Source organism: Lactuca sativa, chromosome 6, assembly GCF_002870075.4.
Source record: "Lactuca sativa cultivar Salinas chromosome 6, Lsat_Salinas_v11, whole genome shotgun sequence".
In the NCBI taxonomy this organism is placed as follows: Eukaryota; Viridiplantae; Streptophyta; class Magnoliopsida; order Asterales; family Asteraceae; genus Lactuca; species Lactuca sativa.
The window spans coordinates 200,473,568-200,495,061 of NC_056628.2; the positions used below are offsets into that span (position 1 = coordinate 200,473,568).

Below are 21,494 nucleotides of genomic sequence, written 5' to 3' on the forward strand. Positions count from 1 at the left end.
AATGAATCATCTAATGATTCATTTTGTTTGTTCGCGAAAAAAATATGTAGGAAAAAAACTTCTTACCTTCTTACAAAAAATTTCCTTCTTATTTGATCTTGACTCTCTCTCTCTCTCTCTCTCTCTGTATATATATATATATATATATATATATATATATATATATATATATATATATGTTATTACCTAAATGATTTGCTTGTTATTGCTAATTGAACACGTTTATAGTGAAGAATAAATGATATATATATATATATATATATATATATATATATATATATATATTGAATTTTCATTATATTTGTCTTTAGGGACCTTTTTTTTTCTTTTTGCCCCAGACCCTATATACGTTTAGACCGGCCCTGGCCATTTATGTAATTAAATGTTAGATGTGACATCCCCAAAATCACGGCCATAAAAGACCGATTTTGTTTATGCTTTATAAAAATCAGAGTACTTCATTTTATAAAAAGGTTGCGGAATTTGTTCCCAGAAAAACATGGTAAATACGTTATTAAAACATTTTCGAAGAAACGTATTTATTTCATTTTAAAATGTTTGGGATGTCATCGTTAATACCGAAACATAAGCATAAACAGAACTTACAATGATTTACACTAGTGATCTACATCTCTTTTAAATCTCTCAGTGTAATGTCACTTCACTTCGTCACCTGTGATATACATAAACTGAGTGGGTCAGGTTGGGAAACCTGGTGAGTACATAGGGTTTTCAACCCACAATAATATAATTATTATGTTCAATCAAACAATCAACCCAATTACTCATCCCCATTATCTTCTTTACTCTTTAAGGATTTAACCTAAGAGTCATCTATCCTGCATTCGTTTATTCCGAAGTCCCTTACTTCCAGGGTTATGGGACTGGCACTAAATCCATAGCTGCCAATGTTCGTTCATAAAGCACTAATTCCATAGCTGCTATAGTCTATTCATCGGGTACTAAATCCATAGCTACCAGTCTTTATCTAATAGGTACTAAGTCCATAGCTACCAATGTTCAACAGGTACTAAGTCCATAGCTACCAATTCCTACAGGTACTAAATCCTTAGCTACCAGCGTCTAACTAATAGGTACTAAGTCCATAGCTACCAATTCCCAACAGGTACTAAATCCATAGCTACCAACGTCTAACTAATAGGTACTAAGTCCATAGCTACCAATTCCCAACAGGTACTAAATCCATAGCTACCAACGTCTAAAAGGTACTAAGTCCATAGCTACCGGTGTTTGTCCCATAGGCACTAAGTCTATAGCTGCCAATGTATACTCACGTCATCTTCTATCTCTCATCATTCATCTACCCATCTCATACCCAACATTTTCGTATATATAAAATACGTATACAGTTTAAGTCCTTTAAAACATGTATAAAACGTTCAACCGGCATAGACAGCAAGTATTCAGATAATGTGCACACATAGCACGTAGTTTATATAAAATACTTCATATCTATGTGTAAGATGAAAGGGACTATGCACTCACTTGAAAGGTGGTGAGTCGGCACTCAGACAGCACTTCGTTACTCTTAAAACAATTATCCCTTGACGAAACCTAGTATCATTAACCACTTGGGTTGTGGTGACTTGGTAAGGCATGTGGAAGATATGGTGGATAACCTATTGACCCATGTTCAAATCCTGGCACCACTAAGCCCTTGTGGCCATGGAGGTTCGCCTGCAGTGACTCCAGAGCATGAAGCAAAGCTTTATGTTTGCAGTGAGGGATTAGTCGGTGCGCGAAAGCTGGCCCGGAAACCCTCGTTAGGGAAGTTCCCTTTCCAAAAAAAAAAAACCTAGTATCATTACCACTAGAGTTTAGTCTAACGCTTGACGAGACTAATTTAATAGTCTAGCTATTATTACTATTATATAAGCGTTAAATAACACTCAATATAACTCATAATAATAGCCTAAATAATTATTTTAAGGTCCTAACAATGTTACTATAATTAAATAAAATCTATATTAAATATACTATAGGCGTAGCTCACTTACAGCGGGTTTTTATTAAAAACCGGGCTTCGCTGGAGCAGCGTTTCCGAGCCGAAAGCTTTTCTTCTCGGAGCCGTCGGGCGCTCCGGGGCTCTCTTCTCGTGCTAGGGAGGTTCCGTAGACTTGGGAGGGGTTTAGGGAGGCTAGAGAGAAGTTAGAGAGAGAAAGAAAGGCTTATGGTGTGAAGAAAATATGAGGAGTTCACCCTTGTATTTATAGGAAGTGTATAGTAAAGTAGTCTCCAAGCTTCGTCCGTAACTTTTGCATACGAGCTCCGTTTTTGTCTGTCTTTTTACTGTTGAGTTCCTATTAATGAGATCTTCAACTTTCATTTAGACCTCGTTGGCTAATTCTCATTCTATCTCGGATTTACAAAACTGTATCAAATTCGCCGCGCTCGAAAAGTAGGGACTAAGCTTCGTCCATAACTTTCGCATACGAGCTCCATTTTTGTCTGTCTTTTTACCGTTGAGTTCCTATTAATGAGATCTTCAACTCTCATTTAGACCTCGTTGGCTAATTCTCATTCTATCTCGTATTTACAAAACTGTATCGAATTCGCCGCGCTCGAAAAGTAGGGACTAAGCTTCGTCCATAACTTTTGCATACGAGCTCTATTATCGACGTTCTTTATATCCACGCGTTGGTATTTACGAGTACTATAACTTTCATTTAGATCCCGTCGGCTAAAAATCGACCGATCTAAAATTCAGATTTCGGGTTGTGCACTGCTATGCTAAATCTTAGGAAAATCATAACTTCCTCATACGAAGTCAGATTTGGGCGTTCTTTTTATCGATTTTCTTAGTTTAACATATTCTACGACTTTCGTTTAGATCGCTAAGGCTAAATCTCGCTCTATCGTAAATTCACTATTCACGCTTCCCGGTATCGTGCCGGTTCCGTCGCGAAACTTCAACGGGTCATAACTTCTTCGTTATAACTCGGTTTTCGGCGTTCTTTATATGTACGAAAACCTTGTAACATACTATACAACTTGGTTAAGATTATTTATTCTAAATAATCTTTTGTCGAAAAGTCGTTTTCGACCCCTATTGCCTCTAAATTGACTAGCCCGGATTTGCGGGCGTTACATTAGACATCTTATTAAATGAAATTTTTATATTTAAAGTGTAAGATTTTTAATCTTGTAATTCGTTATGTAGTTATTACAAATGATTTTATTTCATCTTACATGCATGGAATGCTCGAACAGTTTCAATAGTTTTTGCTTTGTTTTCTAAAACAAGTTCTTCAACTCAGGAGCACTTATATGCATCATACTTCTCTAGTTAGGGACTATCCTGTAACACCTGTTAAATCGATACAAAATACATAATCTTTTTTTTTACAAACTCATGATAGCACGGTGTACATTTATATCAACCTAGTATACAAGTTCTATCACGGGATAATATGAATAAACTATTACCCCACCACCACCACCAAGTGTCACGATCAATACTCTTCCCAATACACGAAAGTTTACCATCTTGAAGCTCAATAAGCGCGTTAATACTCTCCATGAAGTGTCACATTTTCCTTTATCACCCTTAAAAGTATTTTGACTATTAATAGTTACTCTTGACATTCTCCATAAGACTATAACTCAATGCTAGTCATACTCATATGCTCAAGAATCATACAAGATACATGTTTCAGAATCCATGCATTAATGCATCACATACTTTTTTTCGATCAATGCATTGCATTTCTATGGATCAATGCATTATTTTTTATCAAATCTTCGAAATAAATTTTAACACATCGTTAATCTCTGAAGGTTTAAGTTTAAGAATCTACTCTTTTAGACACTTAATTTGTTAAATCTCAACTATGATACCAACTTGTAACACCCGTAAAATCAATACAAAGTACATAAAATTATTGTTTTACAAACTTATAATACCACATTGTACATTTATATCCATTCCAATACTTTATAAGTTCTATCAAGGGACAATATGACAAAACTATACAAAAGCTCGTGATCCCTACTCTTCCCAATACGTGAAAGTACACCTCACTCATCTTGAGCTAAGTTATGTCCTTACTCTTACTAGTTTTTCATGAAACTGAAAGGACATCATCACAACTATTAGCTACAAGAGCTTAGTGATTAATAGGCTCAATATACACAATAGCAAATAAACTCAGTAACATCAGTATAATCCGTGTGGGACCTCCAAAAAACATGTCATTACTACAAAGTGTCTGAAGCCCTTTCAATTCCTTAAAAACAATATCTTTTTCGGATGACATACCCAAACTCCAACATACCTAAAGTCGTCTATTGTCTTCTCCTTAAACTTTAAATTACATCAAATTCCCATGTAATCTCACATAGCTTCTATTGGCTACACCTATCCGACACCAATTACATGTTGGGGAAAAACGAAATAGGGTTATTGGAAATCTGGATCACAAACAGGAATCGTGTTATCACTTTCCTTATTTGATATTTCGACCCTATATGCCTTGGGTATCACGAAATCCAAACTGGGATAATTCCTGATGCAACAATTCTGATTTAAGGCACAAAATTAGAATCAATTTTGAGAAGATGAAGAAGAAAGCGTTTCCAGTTTTCTGTGTTTCAAAGTCGTTATTTTTCCCGGATTTATCCACTCAACGGATAAACAAGAACAGTTTGCATCTTTCAGAAAAGACATATTAGTTCTTGAATTTGCATTTTTCAAGAATAACAAATTAGTCCTTGTACTGTTCTAAATTTTTTTTTTCAGGACGTTGCCCCGAACCCCGACTTGACACAGTAGATTAGGTTCGGTACTAACAATGTTTAGTAAATACAAGTGTGCACTCCCACATCTCTTAACTTGTATTATAACTAAAACATTATTCTTGATACACTTGTTAAATACATTACACTAAAATATATTTTGTGAAAAAATCACCAACATTACAAACTACTGACCAGACAAAAAGACAAAATTACCCCTAAAATTGACTTATGACATTTCCATTAGCAAGTTGACTTGTAAAGTCTGTGTGATGGTAAAGAACACATCAAAGAAACCCGGGAACTTTACTCGAGAAAGATAGTCCATAGAAGGAAATTATGATTATGACGAGATTAACAAAATACACAAAATTTGTTTATTTCAAAAGGATGAAAAAGCTTTGGAGTTGTTTAGAAGTTTTCTCCACAAATCAATTAATTAGGTGCTATTTTTGGTGAAGTTTCCTTTCAAAAAGACCGGATGTTTTAGTTATTTAGCATTATTTTTGTGTTTGTTCCCTTTATTTTACTCGCCAAACTTTGTTTCACTCCAGCTTCCTGTTGGATTTTCATCTTATAAAGTTTTATGTTGTTAAAAAAAGGCATTTCTCTATAACACCTATATATACCTTATATGATCAGATCCTATCCTAATTAAGTAAAAAAAATATCACACAAAGTGTTTCACGACTTATCTCAAACATGTTGCTTGAAATTACTCCCTTTGAAACCCCACTAAGGATGGTGGTGTGATCATTGAGGAACTTTACAAGAGGTTAGAGCCAAGATTGAAGTGAGGTAAGGGGGTGTTCAAGCATGAACGAGTACTAGGATATGGTCTTGATTAGAAAGTAATGTTCTCGTTTTTTAGTTTATAATCAGATTTATATTTAGTGCTAAAGTTTTTGGTTTTATGTATATGCGACAATGAAAATCAAACCAAGGGTCGGTGTCATAGTTCACTTATTTCTAGACTTTTAGATATAGTCATATAGCAATAACATTTTTTTATTTAGTTTTTGGCTTTCACAAACTTCCAAAATTTCCCAGATCAACACTTTTTTAGGTTAAAAATGGCATTCCAATAATGTGATACTCTTCTTTATAAAATAACCTATGTATGTAAAACTTGTTCATTCGTTAGACCATATCTTTTGTTTTCCATGGATTAGGGAGTGATTGATCCGATTATGTACATTGAAATGCTCTTTTATGTGGCATGTAAATTAAAGTAATTATATTTTCATATATTAAAGGATCATATGATCTTTTTGCCTTGAAAATTGAAGTAGCATGCAAAATTTCAGATTTTTCCAAAACAAATGGGGGGAGTTATCGAGGCAATAAGTCAAGTGGTTACACAAATATACTATATGTTTCTTCAACTTAGGCTATATGGAGTGGTCACTACAAACTCACCGGAAAAGTGGTGCCACCTATGCGCCACATCACCTTCATCACCAACCCACTCCACTATGGAAATGGTCACCACTAACAACATTTACTTTTTTTATTATTATTATTATTTTAACATTTTGTTAAGTAAATAACATAATTTTTAAAATAGGTAAATTTTTTTATTTTTTGTAACACTATATGAAATAAAAAAACATAATTTATAAGATAAATAAATTTTTTGAAAATACAAAAAAAAAAAAAAATTTCATTAACTAAAAACATAGAAATTTAAAACCTAAAATTACTAAAACACACATAAAACCTAACAAATCAACTACTACACTACTTAACTTAAAAAAAAAAGTAAAACACAAAAACCGTAGAACAGTACTACTCGTTGTCATCATCATCATCATCCTTATCCTCATCCGCCTCGTCGTCACCGTCTGCATTCTCGTCGTAATCATCGCCCTCGTCCTCTTCGTCTTCATCGTCATTTCCCCCTTGGTGTTGTCTCTCCCATATGTGCTCGGTCAAATCGTGTCGTAGATTGTGATGTGTTTCACGATTTTGTATTTCCAAAACCCTAGAGAAGTATGCCGGGCTCCCAACTTGTATTACTGCAGGTGAGTTAAGTGCATCGTTGTCGGTATATGAACAAATAGCTCTGCCCTCTTCTTCTATTATCATGTTATGTAAAATCACACAGGCAGTCAACACTGTCGTTAGTTTTGCCCTATCCCATGTTCTTGCTGGATGCTTGATTATGTGACATCTTTGTTTTAGGACTCCAAATGCTCTTTCAACGTCCTTCTGTGCAGATTCCTGTGCTAACTTGAACAATTTTCGTTTCTCATCGGCTGGAAACGAAAAAGACTTAACAAATGTAGCATACTCTGGGTATATCCCATCACCTAGGTAATATCCATACTTGTATTCATTTCCATTCACAACGTATGACATATCTGGTGCTTTACCCTGCAAAATATCGTTAAATATCGGAGACGCGTGGAGCACATTCAGGTCATTGTTTGACCCCACCATGCCAAAGAATGCATGCCAAAACCATAGGTCGTTTGAAACAGCCGCCTCCAGTATAACAGTCGGGACCCCATGATCTCCTCGTGTGAACTGACCAGGCCACGCATTGGGACAATTTGCTCACTCCCAATGTGTACAATCAATACTACCAAGCATCCCTGGAAAACCATGTTTAGCTTCATGCGCGGCATACAACTGTTCGACATCACTTTTAGTCGGATGTCGCAGGTATATGTCACGGTAAAGCTCTATAACATACTCACAGAAAAGATATGTACAGTCTCGACCCGTCCTCTCAGACATTTTCAGATACTCATCTGATGCGTCTGCGGTTATACCATATCCCAATTGTCTAAGAGCGGCCGTACATTTTTGTATTGTGGTAAAACCACGTTTACCTCTAGCATCCCAACGTAATTGGAAAAACTCATAATTACGTTCCAAATCTGAAGCTATACGTAAAAATAATTTTCTACTAATACGAAAACGGTCTTCGAATTTCGAAAGGTCATAAAGACTATCAGGGGCAAAATAATCATGTACCAAAAGTTCATGTGCCGCCTCTCGATCCCGATTGATATATTTTCTATGTTTCTTCTCGCGATGTGAAGTTTCGCCTCTCTGACGAATCACGTCTTGTGCCGCAGACAATAGTGTGTGCAAAACCAAATTGTCATCAGAATCGCTATCCATTTTTTGGTTGAGTTTGTATGTTTGTTTTGAGAGAATTTGTATGAATGTTTTAAAAAAAAATTGTATATGTGGATGTATATATAGATAGAGAAAGTAAATTAAAGAAAAAAGATTTTTTTTTTATTTAATACTCCAACGGTTGAAAATTGAATGGCCAATCGATTTACGCGTCTTCGTCCGTCCTGGGAGCCACGCCACAACCAACCCACTGAACACATGGGCGGTGTTCACGTGTGGAGAGACCCTCCACGTAAGCATTCCACGCGTGGAGGTCTCTCCACTCCTGATAGCCTTATAGTAATTGCTAATTTATGGGCAATACTTCCATTTTACATGATGCTACTAAATGACAAATATTACCGGAGGCCAAAAAGACTGTAAATAATGTCAGAACTTGAGTTGGTTATGGGGACAAAATGGTACAATGCTATCTAGCAAAAAAGGAAATAGGATGTATAAAAGAAAATAAAATTGATTCATTATTTTTAGATCGATAATAAACTATATATTATAACCCAAAAGAAAACTGTGTTTTAAAATTGACTAATTCAATTTGACACCTAAATATGTCTGAGGCTTTATCATCACTAAACATTTCTTTGATTATAGTAGCATTAAGGTTTTGTGGTTATAATAAAACTCTACTTTCTATTGAGACTTTATAAAAAACCAAACATAAAAGAAAGAAATTAAAATAAGATGTTACAATATAAAAATATTTGAAAGTCAATTGTTATTTTTATAGTTTATCGCTTAAATTTAAACAATTTTATTTTAATGATATAACAATAATAGGAAAAAATGAACGATGTAACTAAAAAAAAAAACTTTATAGTATTATGGGAACAAATGAAAATGAAAACATGATGTTACTAAATAAAGTAAAATCGATCAACTCAGCCACTAAAGGAACATGACATTAGTTAGTTACAAACAAGTGACTTTTTTGGTTTCGTAGTCCTTTTGGAGTGTTTTGTATGTGAAAATGGTCTCTCCGAAAACTGAAATGACTATAATACCCTTGGGGTATTTATTTTTCATTTTTCTTTCATTATTCTTAAAATTTAATATTTATTTATTTATTTTAACAATTAAAAAATTAAAAAAGGGCCCACCTCTCTCTCTCTCTCTCTCTCTCTCTCTCTCTCTCTAAAACCAGGTCCTGCCTTGAACACGAACGATCGGGGATGGACACGAACGAAACTAGTCAAAAAATCGAGGGCACCGGTGGGGGTCAAACAGATCGCGGCGAGGGGAGAAGGAGTTCGTCGAGACCGGCGATTCCTCCTTGGCCTTATTGATTTCATCGTTGGCAGCCACATATCGAGGAAGGTGAAGTAATTGCAGTCGATGACAGTTTTGGTGTGGCCGGTAAATACCGAGGAGGGGAAAGGAGTCGATATCTATCGAGCTTTCCTTGGTCCTCTCACCTGTTCGCTGGCAACAATAAACCGGGAGAAACAAAACAACTGAAACTTTCCACATTTAGGGGTGTTTGGTAGCTCCAATCGACTAAAAAGAAGGAAAAAGGGGTAGGTTTTCGTTGGTGAACTGTGAATGAGAAAGGGAGGTGGAGACGGCGGTCGTCGTTTGTGGTGGTGAGGGAGGCTGCTCCAACGGCTTCCCTTGGTTTCCTTCGTGCTGGATCCAGTAGCGCACAAGCAGAAGAAAATCCGCAGCAGCAGCTGGGGGTGTTTGTGGTGGTGAGGGAGGCTGCTCCAGCTCTCTCTCTCTCTCTCTCTCTCTCTCTCTCTCTCTCTTCGTCATCACATATTCTTCATGTGTACACATTTCATATATATATATATATATATATATATATATATATATATATATATATATATATATATATATATATATATATATATAAACACTAAAAATTTAGAAAACACACACATAATGGACTTTCAACTTAAAGGCATACATGTATCACCCAGATACTTTTGTGATTCCGATTCCAAAACCTTACATAATTTACCCTGTTTTGATTTCCCCCAAATCCATATAGACCCATCGATTCCGACAGTTGCAGAAACAACACCATATGCAAATGGAGCAACTTCTAGGGTTCTAGTGGATTCAGATCTTCATAATCAACGGCAACAACAACATCAACATTAATTGCAACAGCAGGGGCAACAAACTATGAACTCTGGTTTGATGCGATACAGATCAACACCAAGTTCGTATTTCTCAAATTTGATAAACAGTGACATGTATGAAGACGAAGATGCTGACCCATTCTTCAACCCTCGGGCATAATACCCCGAAACGGAACGCATTTTATCGAGATTCATCTCCGGGGATGGTGATAATTTAAGCTCTCATCATAATATAGGTCAAATTCGGGGAAACGACCCCCCCCCCCCCCAAAATTTATGGATCCTATAAAGCAAGAACGAGCGAGATCCATGGATCAAATTGGAACTGATGATGGCAGTGTACCAGATTTATCAAAGGGGTTTGAAAATTGAATGGCTTTCTCATCAGTTTCACATTCATCTTTGATACCATTGTCTCTTATCCCTGAAAACAAAGGCAAAACCATGGGAATGAGTGGTGCTTGTGTACACAACAATGGAGGTTTTGGCCATCGGAATGAGTGGTGCTTGTGTACACAACAATGGAGGTTTTGGTCAAGCTCATCCAAGAGCTACTGGCTATGGCTTCCCTGGTAGTTCTTATAGAGCTTGGAGAAAGCGATCAAAGACACGCCCTTCTAGGAGTGAGTGAGAGAGAGAGAGGTGGACCCTTTTTTATTTTTTTTAATTGTTAAAATAAATAAATAAATATTAAATTTTAAGAATAATGAAAGAAAAATGAAAAATAAATACCCTAAGGGTATTATAGTCATTTCAGTTTTCGGAGGGACCATTTTCACATACAAACCACTCCAAAAGGACTACGAAACCAAAAAAGTCACTGTTTGGACTAAAACCTCAAAATTTTGCATACCGTAGGGACCATTTTTTCAATTTTGTCTTAAATAAAGTAAAATCGATCAACTCAGGGGGTGTTTGGCTTAGCTTTTCAAAGCCAAAAGTTCTTTTTGAAAAAGAAAAAAAAGGAAAATATGTTTGGCAAACTAGTTTTAGAAGCTACTTTTGAGGTTTTTACATAAGGAAAAGTAACTTTTTGGAAAAGTCAGGAAATCCTGACTTTTTGTAACTTTTCCAAAAAAGATTTTTGGGGTTTGAAAAGCTAAGCCAAACACCCCCTCAGCCACTAAAGGAATATGACATTAGTTAGTTACAACTTGAAAAAACAACCGTGGATATCATTTTGAGAAAAAAATATAAAATACAAAAGTAGAATGAGATATAAATGAAGCATAACATTACGAATAATACTCTCCGGCTTATTTTGAAACAAAAATGGCATCGGCTTACTACGAGTAACTCCTGAAACCTTGTAATCAGGAAGTCGTATTTATCTATTTCTTCTCCAAATAATCTTTTGGTTTTCAAATTTATAGTAATATTGATTAAAATCTCCATTTGAAAGCAAATGAGAATATACGACGACGATCACAAAGAAAAAAAAAAAACAAAGAAATATAGACTTTGAGAATCTTCACACATGGTGGGGACAATATGAGTTTTGTTGTTCATAGCCTCCGAACTTATTTTATTTGAATCCCTATACCTACTTGATGTCGAAGGCTTGTGACACCATGGAAACAGCATGTCATAATCATTTGGTACAAGAATAAAAACACATATCATAACATTTTTCATTTTAAATTAAAGAAAAATATATATTATAATTGTATTACTTTTATATGCTATTAATTGATATAACTTATGTTTGGCACAAAATATTTGAAAGCTTCTAACTTTTAGATTTTGACAAAACATTCGATTTAAACAAGAAACGTCGTTTGATGATACATGCTTTTAGCTTTTAATTTAACCAAAACATTTCAAATCTAAAAACTATTTCATTTAGCGTTTAAAAAAAAATTATTGAGCATTTAAATCAATTTCCAGAATTGCCATTTTTATTTGGTATGTTTCACATTTAGCTTTTAGACCGGTGCCTTTTTTTTTGTAATTTTACATATTTCTAAAACTTTTAATTTTTTGACAAACACTAATTAAATAAGAGTCACAGCTTCCCGCTTCCAGCTATTAACTATCAGTTAGTGTCAAACCCACCTATAACTTGTTGATTTATTAACACTAGACCATTTTGGTTTGGAATTTCTTTAAGAAAGTCGATGAGATTTAAAAATATACAAATCAAATTGTGTGGAGTGCCAATATAAATGTAATCCCTTATATATATATATATATATATATATATATATATATATATATATATATATATATATATATATATATATATATATATATATATATATATATATATATATATTTTGTAACATCGTAAAAATCATGACAAAAAATTTCATCTTTAATTATTAAATAAAACCATAGTTATCAAAATCATTTCATCAAAACATAAGTCATAGTATCTCAAAACATCATAAATGGTATATCCATATCAAAACATCTGTCAAATATATCAGAGTAAACATCTCCGGCTGAAACATCATGGTGTGTGCAATGCAGTCATCCCGAGCTGTTCCCTTTGCTACCGAAAGTACCTGAAACCAAAACTGAAAACTGTAAGTACGAAGCTTAGTGAGTCTCCCCAAACTACCACATACCATACACATAACATGCAACTAGGAGATACGGGCCCCGCCCACACTCGAGGAGATACGGGCTTCACTGACACTCGGCAAACGGTCCCCACCCTTACAATACAGGCGCCACCCATGCTTAATGAGATACGGGCCTCACCCACACTCAACTATCTAGGAGATATGGGCCCTACCCACACTCAGCTAACTAAGAAACAAATACAAGTGTCACACAAACAACAAGTATAACCAAATCTACTAATCTATTCATAACCATAGTCAAATAATGCTAAGATACGGGCCTTGCCCACACTTAGCTACTAATCTGCACACATAACATACATGGGCTGACGTTGGTGCCTTCGACCCGTTCAAACTTGGAGGAAACTCACCTTAAATTTCGGATGATAGCTGAAACGTCTCTGCTCGAAATCAACTCTACTCACTCCCTGAACCAAAGCAACCCCTTAGATACCATTTCATGCATATAACCCTTTAGGGTCAACTATGGTCAAAGTCAAGTCTAGGTCAAAGTCAAAGCCAACACTCCAAGTTGACTCAACTCGTCGAGTTCCTTCTTTTTCAATAGAGTCGGGAACATTCCAAACCAACTCACCGAGTTCCCCTTATGGACTCGTCGAGTTCATCAGTTTGTCAATCCTTCTTAATGCATTAAGACCTTATCCTTCAAATTCAATTCCCATATTCCAGATCTAGACTGGAAATGCCTCTAGAAGGGTAAAGTTTCCAACTTTACCCATGAATACCTTTCCTAAATGGATTAAGCTCAAAACCTAACCCAAAAAGGCCAAGGTCTTAATCAGAACACCATCAAAGCAAAAAGGTAGACCATGAGATTTAGATCTAGACTCTAGGGACTAAATAATCATGTACAATCTTAAACTTTATCCCCATGCATGGCCATAAAAGCTTCAAAATACCAAAATGATGGTCTAAAGGTTGCATGGGACTTCCATGGCCGTAAAGTTGGCACCTTTATGCCATGAAAACCCCTTAAGGCCCTAGATCTGAAGTGTTCTTCACTTGGGATGTACAAGTCCCAATAATCATATCATTTGGACCAAAATAAGCTAGGAACTTCAAAAATGGAGATCTAAATGACCACAAAGCAAGGTTCAAGCTTTATACCAACAAAATGTTGAGGATGAAACAAAGGTTCTAGATCTATAAACTCCTTCTTGTGTCCTTAAGCTTCTCCTTCTTCCAATGGCTTCAAAACACACACTAAAACACTTGAAATAGCTCACAAACACTCACAATAACATTAGGGTTTCGAGATTTAGGGTTTGGGACTTGGAAGCTAGAAATGAGGCCAACATGAAAGGTTTAAGGTGCATAGGAGGGTGCAAACCCCAAAAATTAGGGTTTCTTCCCTGCCGGCCTACTCATCGAATTGAGGCCTCCTATCTCGTCAAGTAGGTTACTTAAATTACGCGAACCTTATGATCTCTACTCGACGAGTTTGGGGCTCCCAACTCGTCGAGTTGCTTTATAAAATGGAATAAATTTAAGTTAAATACGTACCAGGAACCAGGCGTTACACACACACACACACACATATATATATATATATATATATATATATATATATATATATATATATATATATATATATATATATAAAGACTAGGCCAAACTTATCTATAAATAGTAAATTACTATTGAATTTACAATATAAATGTTTAATAGTCTATCACAATTGAAGTGGGAGGTAGATATATGATGGGTTTTATAGGTTATAAAACTATGCATGAGGTGTAAAATTACTTCACTCTTAAGTTCACATGCAACATATTTGGATCTATGTTTTCTCTATTGGTAGCAATAAACTATGAACATCAAGAACCCTAAAGGAAATCTATAATAATCGAACTAAACATAGAGTTCAGGTTTACATATGTTTTGATTATTATAAAGTAAATAACCAAACAAAATTCCGTCTTGAAAACCTTGGAAAAAAAAGCAGTAAAAGTTTAGTGCCTCTAATGGTTTGTACGAAAAACCCTAGAAACCCTAGAATGATGAGGAAAGAGAGGGAGGAGAAGGAAATTTCCTTCCTAGGACTTTTGATAAAGGTGTGAACGAAATTTGATGGCCTTGGGGTCTTATGTATAATTTATGTAACTTGCAGGCAAAACTAGCTTTCAATTAATTAAATAATAGATTTCATTCCAATTCAAATCATTTCCTTATATGCATTCAGGAGGCTTCCACAACCCCTAGTGAGTCTCCAAAATCGTCCACCCTTGGATGGTTCTAGAATTGCCTTCTTTTGTTCAACTATTGAACAATTAAAATTCACCCCTTGCAACTTTAATTACACCATGGATAGTTCTAATTAATAATTAATTAATTCTAATTGATTTCTTATTAATTTATCAACAATATAAATTAACAAATCAATTATTTAACTATTGACCTCATGTTAATTTATTAATCACATAACAAATTAACATACAAATTATTGTTTCCAATTAATATATCAATCAAATAATATATTAACAAATCATTTCTCTCTCTTTTTATATATCTCTCTCTCTCTCTCACACATACACACACAAACACACACATACTCTCTCTCTCTCTCTCTCTCCTAATATCATTTCTAGCTATTTCTAGTTATAATGGCAACCCAAAAAGACTTTGCTTCTATTTGCAAGTTTATACCAATTTATTTATGAGCTTAGAATCCTTAATCCAAAAATATATGCTAAGACTAACGTAATTGTCATCAAAAGAATTCTTGGCAGGCCATTAGCGAATGCATCCGCAAGTTGATGCCAACATGTGATGTCTAAAACATGAATCTCTACTCGAGCAACTTCTTCTCGAAAAAAGTGAATGTTCATTTCAATAATATTTATGTGTGTATGTTGAACTGGATTTCCTGAGAGGTACATATCACTCACATTGTTATAATACATAATGGTGACTTTTGTGAGATGGATATGTAGTTTAAGTGAGAGTTTTGTAACTAATGTGTTAGAGATACTATACTTGTAATAATATGAAATTTAGCTTCAAACACTAGAGTATGAGATAATTGGTTGTCTATTTAAAGACCATGAATAAGTTTTCCTTAAGAAAGGAACAATAACCGATGATGGATCTTCGTGCATCCAGACACTCCCAACTCGCATCAGTGTAGCATCACAAGGTTATGGTTTTGGATTTGGAGAGGTGTAAATCATATGGGACTATGCCGTGTAATATCAAATTATATGTATGAGTGCATTTATTTGGATTGTGGATTATTCATGTGAAGACAAACTAGTTTAATTGCATAATATATATTTAGTTGTGTAAATATGATTTATTAAAGAGCATCGGTTACATTGCGGTAATAAGTAGGATCTGAAACTGATTATCAGTTAATATGTCCAATTTGGCATACATGTCAGTAGGAGTTTGAGATGGTTTGCACGAGGATATTATCGTTTGCTTAGTGATATTCTTTGTATATTGGGATTTGTTAAGAAAGAGGTAGTTTAATGATGATTAATAACAATTCAAAAAAGAATAGTTAAGTTACCTGTGATCCTTCATAGCAAATTTAGTGGCAATAAGTGTTATGAATGGTCTATGACTTTCTTGAGAGAAGGTGTGTAGAATAATTTTTTCTATGTAGATAAGAAGGTAAGAAACATCTTAAAACGGAGGATGATAAATAGAGAGTGATCACACTTATTGTTAATATTTGTTAACACCGATTCAGAAAAATATTTAGAACCAAGTTCGTAGAGCTTGTTTTAAGTCGTACAATGATCTATTTAGAAGGAAAAGTTGGTCCGATTTTAAAGTGTCCATGAATATGATCGATTGTTACATTTAAACAATCCAGTTTTCATTGTAAAGAAAAATGAATCTTTGATGTTAACTTGTTGTATTGGTCGTACATATGGTTGGTTTGAACACATGGCTAAATTTTTTGTTGAAATCCAACCCACGTATTTTAATACTCCATCTCTAACTAACCGCACTTTGTACCGCTCAAAGGAACCATATAATTCAAATGTATGTCCAAAAATCTACATGGACAATATGACATACATGTATGATTTTCTTGGTACTAAAACCCAAGTATTATTTTCAATTAGAGCTTTAAAGTTTTTTGTCATACCATCTTTCCAGTTAGGATTACGGGAGCGTTGTTGATGTTACATGGTCATGGATAAAATGTTGGTCCCATAATAACTTATTCAATCAATAAATACTAAAAACGTTATATAAAAATTAAAATCAAAGATAAAGAATCATAAACTTATTCATATTCGACACAATCTTATTGATTTTCACACAAAAAACTATTACAATATTTTGCACAAGAAGATTTCCAGAATACGTAAATTCTAGAATAACATATATACTAGGTCCGGATGATAAAGTGAAATCCCTTTAACATATGGATCCTTCCATCAGATAAGCAAACAAATCTTTATATGTATTTGAGTCAATCCTACACACTAAGATATCGAGATTGATGCTTCTAGAACAAGTCTTCATTCAACTATCGTTTTTAATATAGATCCATTTAATGGCACTAGCTCAACTGACTTGTTGCTCTATTAATCGGATGATGTAGTACTTCGACTCATCAAATCATAAGTTTTGATCCTAACAATCTCCCTATTTTGGTGATGTTAAAAATGTACTAAGTACTAAAAAATACACTATATGAACAACTCTTTATATCTTATGGAGATCATATATTTACAATAGATCTAATATACTATACAAATTTAGAATACCGATTCGTCATGTCAACAACCTCATCAATAATCTCATGCTTAACTACAGTGAAATCTATATGCTTATAAGTTTTATTTTTATTTTTTCCTACTCGAAAGATATTAGAAAGTGAAACCTCTTGGATATGTCTTTATGATTTCACTTATATATAATATAAAAGAGATGAGAAGTAGCGGCTTTGGATATTTCCCTAGTATGCAAAAGTAACATTTGCCAATCATTGTCAACATAGAACACCCCATGTTTGGGTTATGTGATCATATTTAAATTGACAAGTGGTACACTAACTGGAAGATTTGGTGTTCATGGGTGATGCGATTCTACTTAACCTTAGAGACCATATGGGTCTAAACAACCTTCAACTCATTTATATGTTTGCAATTCTATTTGTCTACTATCCCTAATATCTCCATCCATTATGTGTATCTATAATTCTATATGGTACTAACTTTGAAACTTGAGCATACTCCCTTGTAGAGATTTCAGTCTCCGAGTAAGATGCATAGTGGGAATTTTGTGTCCAGTTGGCTTGCTGCATCTCACCTCGAAATACTTTGATTTGTAAACCTCATTTTAAATTATAAAACCACTTTTACTTTAACTAGGGAATTCAAGACAACTGGGAAAGTGTGACCCAATCATATCATAGCATACTGTTGGTAAGAACGGGTGTCGAACACAAGCAAAACTATAGTGAATTAATATTAGAATGTTAGATTATAGGTTAAACTATCAAACAAAAAATATAAGTAGGAACTGATTATTAAACTTAGGTAAACACAAATTAATAAGTAATAAGCTAAAAATAAACTGATTGGAAACAAACCGCTTTGAATACTCCTTAAAATTATGGTTGATTACTAAAGTGTTATGGACATGTATTCATTATTCACCAATTTCTAAATTGGTTAAGCCTCTTGGTCAAATTCTAACCTTAATGATCATAAAGACAATTAATACAATGGTCATCCAATTAACTATCTAAATTCTCAGTCTGAGGTTCGTGTTATGGAAGATTTGATATTTATAAATCTTGATGGTCATAAGAATTAATTAATGCATGAATTGGTCATCATATGTAATCACACACATTAAAGTTCATTCCTTGTTAGTTTATCCCTACGATTTGGTCTATCATTAGTCATAACTATTTTAATAATCATGAAACAGTTATGATTCAAGAAAACGTAGTAGATTGGTCCCCTAACTACATAAAATCAACAAGAGGTAACAAAGAATAATCTTCAATATATATAGATCTTCAATCAAACTTAACACAATAAATTAAATAACTTTAAATAATAAAAACAGAAAATCAAACAAATATTTAAAGAATTCATCAAGCTAAACACAAAGGAAAATTACGACCATAAATCAGAAAGTAAAAGATAACAGAAATCACAAAGGATGCCAAATATGGTCAATAAACCACACTCTACGAAGTTGCGCTCAATTCGTCTCTTTGATCCCTTATATCTCTGCTCCATATCATCCTAAAAACCCTTTGTCCACCTTTCATACCCTTAGAATGATGTTCTTGGAGTTACTTTTCGACAAAGGTGGTGTAATGTATCGTATTTACCCCCCATTTTGATTAAACATTTTAAATTGTTTATAGGGATTTTGCAACTTACATGACACATATGTTGAGTTGATGCATCACATAATAGGTTTTGTCATGTACCCTCCAAGAAAATGGCATAACACATATTCATGTGTAACACAACGTGTATGACTCTTTTCAGTATCTTTATTGTATACATCAATCCAATCCAATTTCCAGCTCTATTTAAACTCCTTTTTATCTAGCAATGTAAATAGTCTGCAAATTGACAATGTAACTACAATAACACCTTTTTCTCCTATTGTATCAAAACATATGATAAATGTACTCGATATCGCATGCAATATATATGTATAAAATAAGCAATATCAAAATACATTATACTTATTCTTTGATTTCCATCACCCAAAACAAGACTTAATTCATACCAAAATCACAATTTCATCTCAACATCAAATCTTATATACCATTACCCATCACAACCAAAAAGAATAACTCAAAGAAAAGTCATCAATTATATTTAGATGAAGAATCTATTTTTGTAATGTTCCTTTTAACTTTTTTATGTTTCAAATACTCTTTATCATCGTAAGCAACTATCCCTCAACTTGAATTTTACTCATTTTTGCATACTGTAGAATTTACCATTCAAAAACTACGAAGTATCAAACTTCATTTCCAAATTTCTAAGTGAATCAACTAAAAACAAAATATTGTATATTGGATACCCTAATATATAACTATTCATTTCCTCTTGTTTTTCCACTATTTTCTTTTCTTCTTTTCATTTTTTTCACAATTATTGTCTTGTTTTTTTTTATCCTTTTTAAAATTTTCTAATTTTTTTTAATATTTATTGACTCTTTACTTTATCAACATAAAATTAAACAACAAAACAAACTAACTCTCGTTATATTAATAATCTTACTATAGTTCGTAACTTTTGAATGAAACTCATTAAAGCTCCCAAAGTCTCAAAGGCCACTAGTGGAGTCTATGAATTTCAATGAAACTCGTGTAACAGATGTAACGACCATAAAATTTACAACCAATTTAAACTTTTCAAAAACAACCATTTTCATTAAGTTATTACAAAAAGGTTTTCAGTTCATTTATTATCAGAGTATCCCAGAAACATCAACATAAAACTGAGGAACGGTACGATCACGCCTTCGCCTTGCAACGGTCTCCTGAAGTACCTGAAACATTGCACTGAAACTGTAAGTCCAAAAGCTTAGTGAGTTACCCCCAAAATACTACATACAACACATGCGCCCTTCCAGGCCATAACAACACATACGCCCTTCCAGGCCATAACAACACATACGCCCTTCTAGGTCATAACTCCATGGGATCTTCCGATCCGAATGTCTCAGGGGATTTTCATCCCATAACTTTGTTGACCTTCCGGTCCATACTCTGTTGACCTTCCGGTCCTTACCATACGTAGCATACATAGCACATACAAAAATATCATCTTAACCTTCCGGTCCTTATCATACATAACATACATAACACATACATATCACATAACCACATATAACATGATGACCTTTCGGTCCATAACATACTGCTCATATAGTAACATAACACCTACAAATCTCATAACATCTAACAACATATATCTCATACTCTTCATAGCACATAAGACCTTCTATAACATGATGACCTTCCGGTCCATAACATACTGCTCATATCGTAACATAACACATACAACTCTCATAAAATCTAACAACATATATCTCATAGTCTTCATAGCACATAAGACCTTTTGGTCACATATATACCATCCTAACTATCAGGAGACCGACCTTAACCAGGTCTCTAACATATACCATCCTAACTACCAGGAGGTAAACATAGCAAAGCAATAACATAACAACAATACCTAGATTTCCATCCGATAGAGGGCCGACCTTGGTGCCGTAGACCCTGTCAGTATAATGAGGATAACTCACCCGTAACTGCCGACTGAAGAATAAGATCACGCTGCTCCGACCACGAACACGAACTCCACCACTGAACATTACCAAATAACCAAATCCAATAAATACCAATAATTACCAAAATACCCCTTGAAGTCAATTGGTCAACCTTGGTCAAAGTCCAAATCCTCAGTCAAAGTCAACCTTCCTGTTGACCCTACTCACCGAGTCAACCCGTTGACTCGTCGAGTTCACATACTCAAAACTCCCATATCACGACTCAACTCGCCGAGTCGTCCTAAGACTCGTCGAGTTCAACAATCTCTGAGTCCCATCCTGCTCAACTCACCGAGTCGTCCCTCGACTCACCGATTCACGGCTTAACTAGAAAAGGTTATGGTTCCACGACCAGACTCGCCGAGTCCAAGAATAGACTCGCCGAGTCCACACGTGACATCTTTATTCAGACGATTACAGGCCATTCCATTGCTTCCAGTACATAGATCTGGACTCCTAGGGCCGGATTCACACGTAAAGTTTCCAACTTTACGTGCATGCAAGGCTCAACAAGCTCCAACCAAGCTACAAGAAGGTTTTGGGACAAAGGCACTCTCAATCAAGCCCCATGGCTGATGCTTTCTGCCCTCATGGCTCTAACACAACCTAGATCTGAAGTTGCAACCTCAGATCTAGAATCTAT

The 21,494-nt window shown here is 34.5% G+C and overlaps 2 protein-coding genes across 2 annotated transcripts; both read right to left on the reverse strand.

Moving 5' to 3' along the window:
- Window positions 1-6,543: 6,543 nt before the first annotated feature.
- LOC111914087 (nonsense-mediated mRNA decay protein 2-like) lies at window positions 6,544-7,197 on the reverse strand. The gene has a single exon (XM_023909823.2). It carries the CDS (start codon window positions 7,195-7,197, stop codon window positions 6,544-6,546), a length of 654 nt encoding a protein of 217 aa, XP_023765591.2.
- Window positions 7,198-7,314: 117 nt separating this feature from the next.
- LOC111914088 (uncharacterized) lies at window positions 7,315-7,887 on the reverse strand. Its single transcript, XM_023909824.1, has one exon. The coding sequence runs from the start codon at window positions 7,885-7,887 to the stop codon at window positions 7,315-7,317; it is 573 nt and encodes a 190-aa protein (XP_023765592.1).
- Window positions 7,888-21,494: the final 13,607 nt, after the last annotated feature.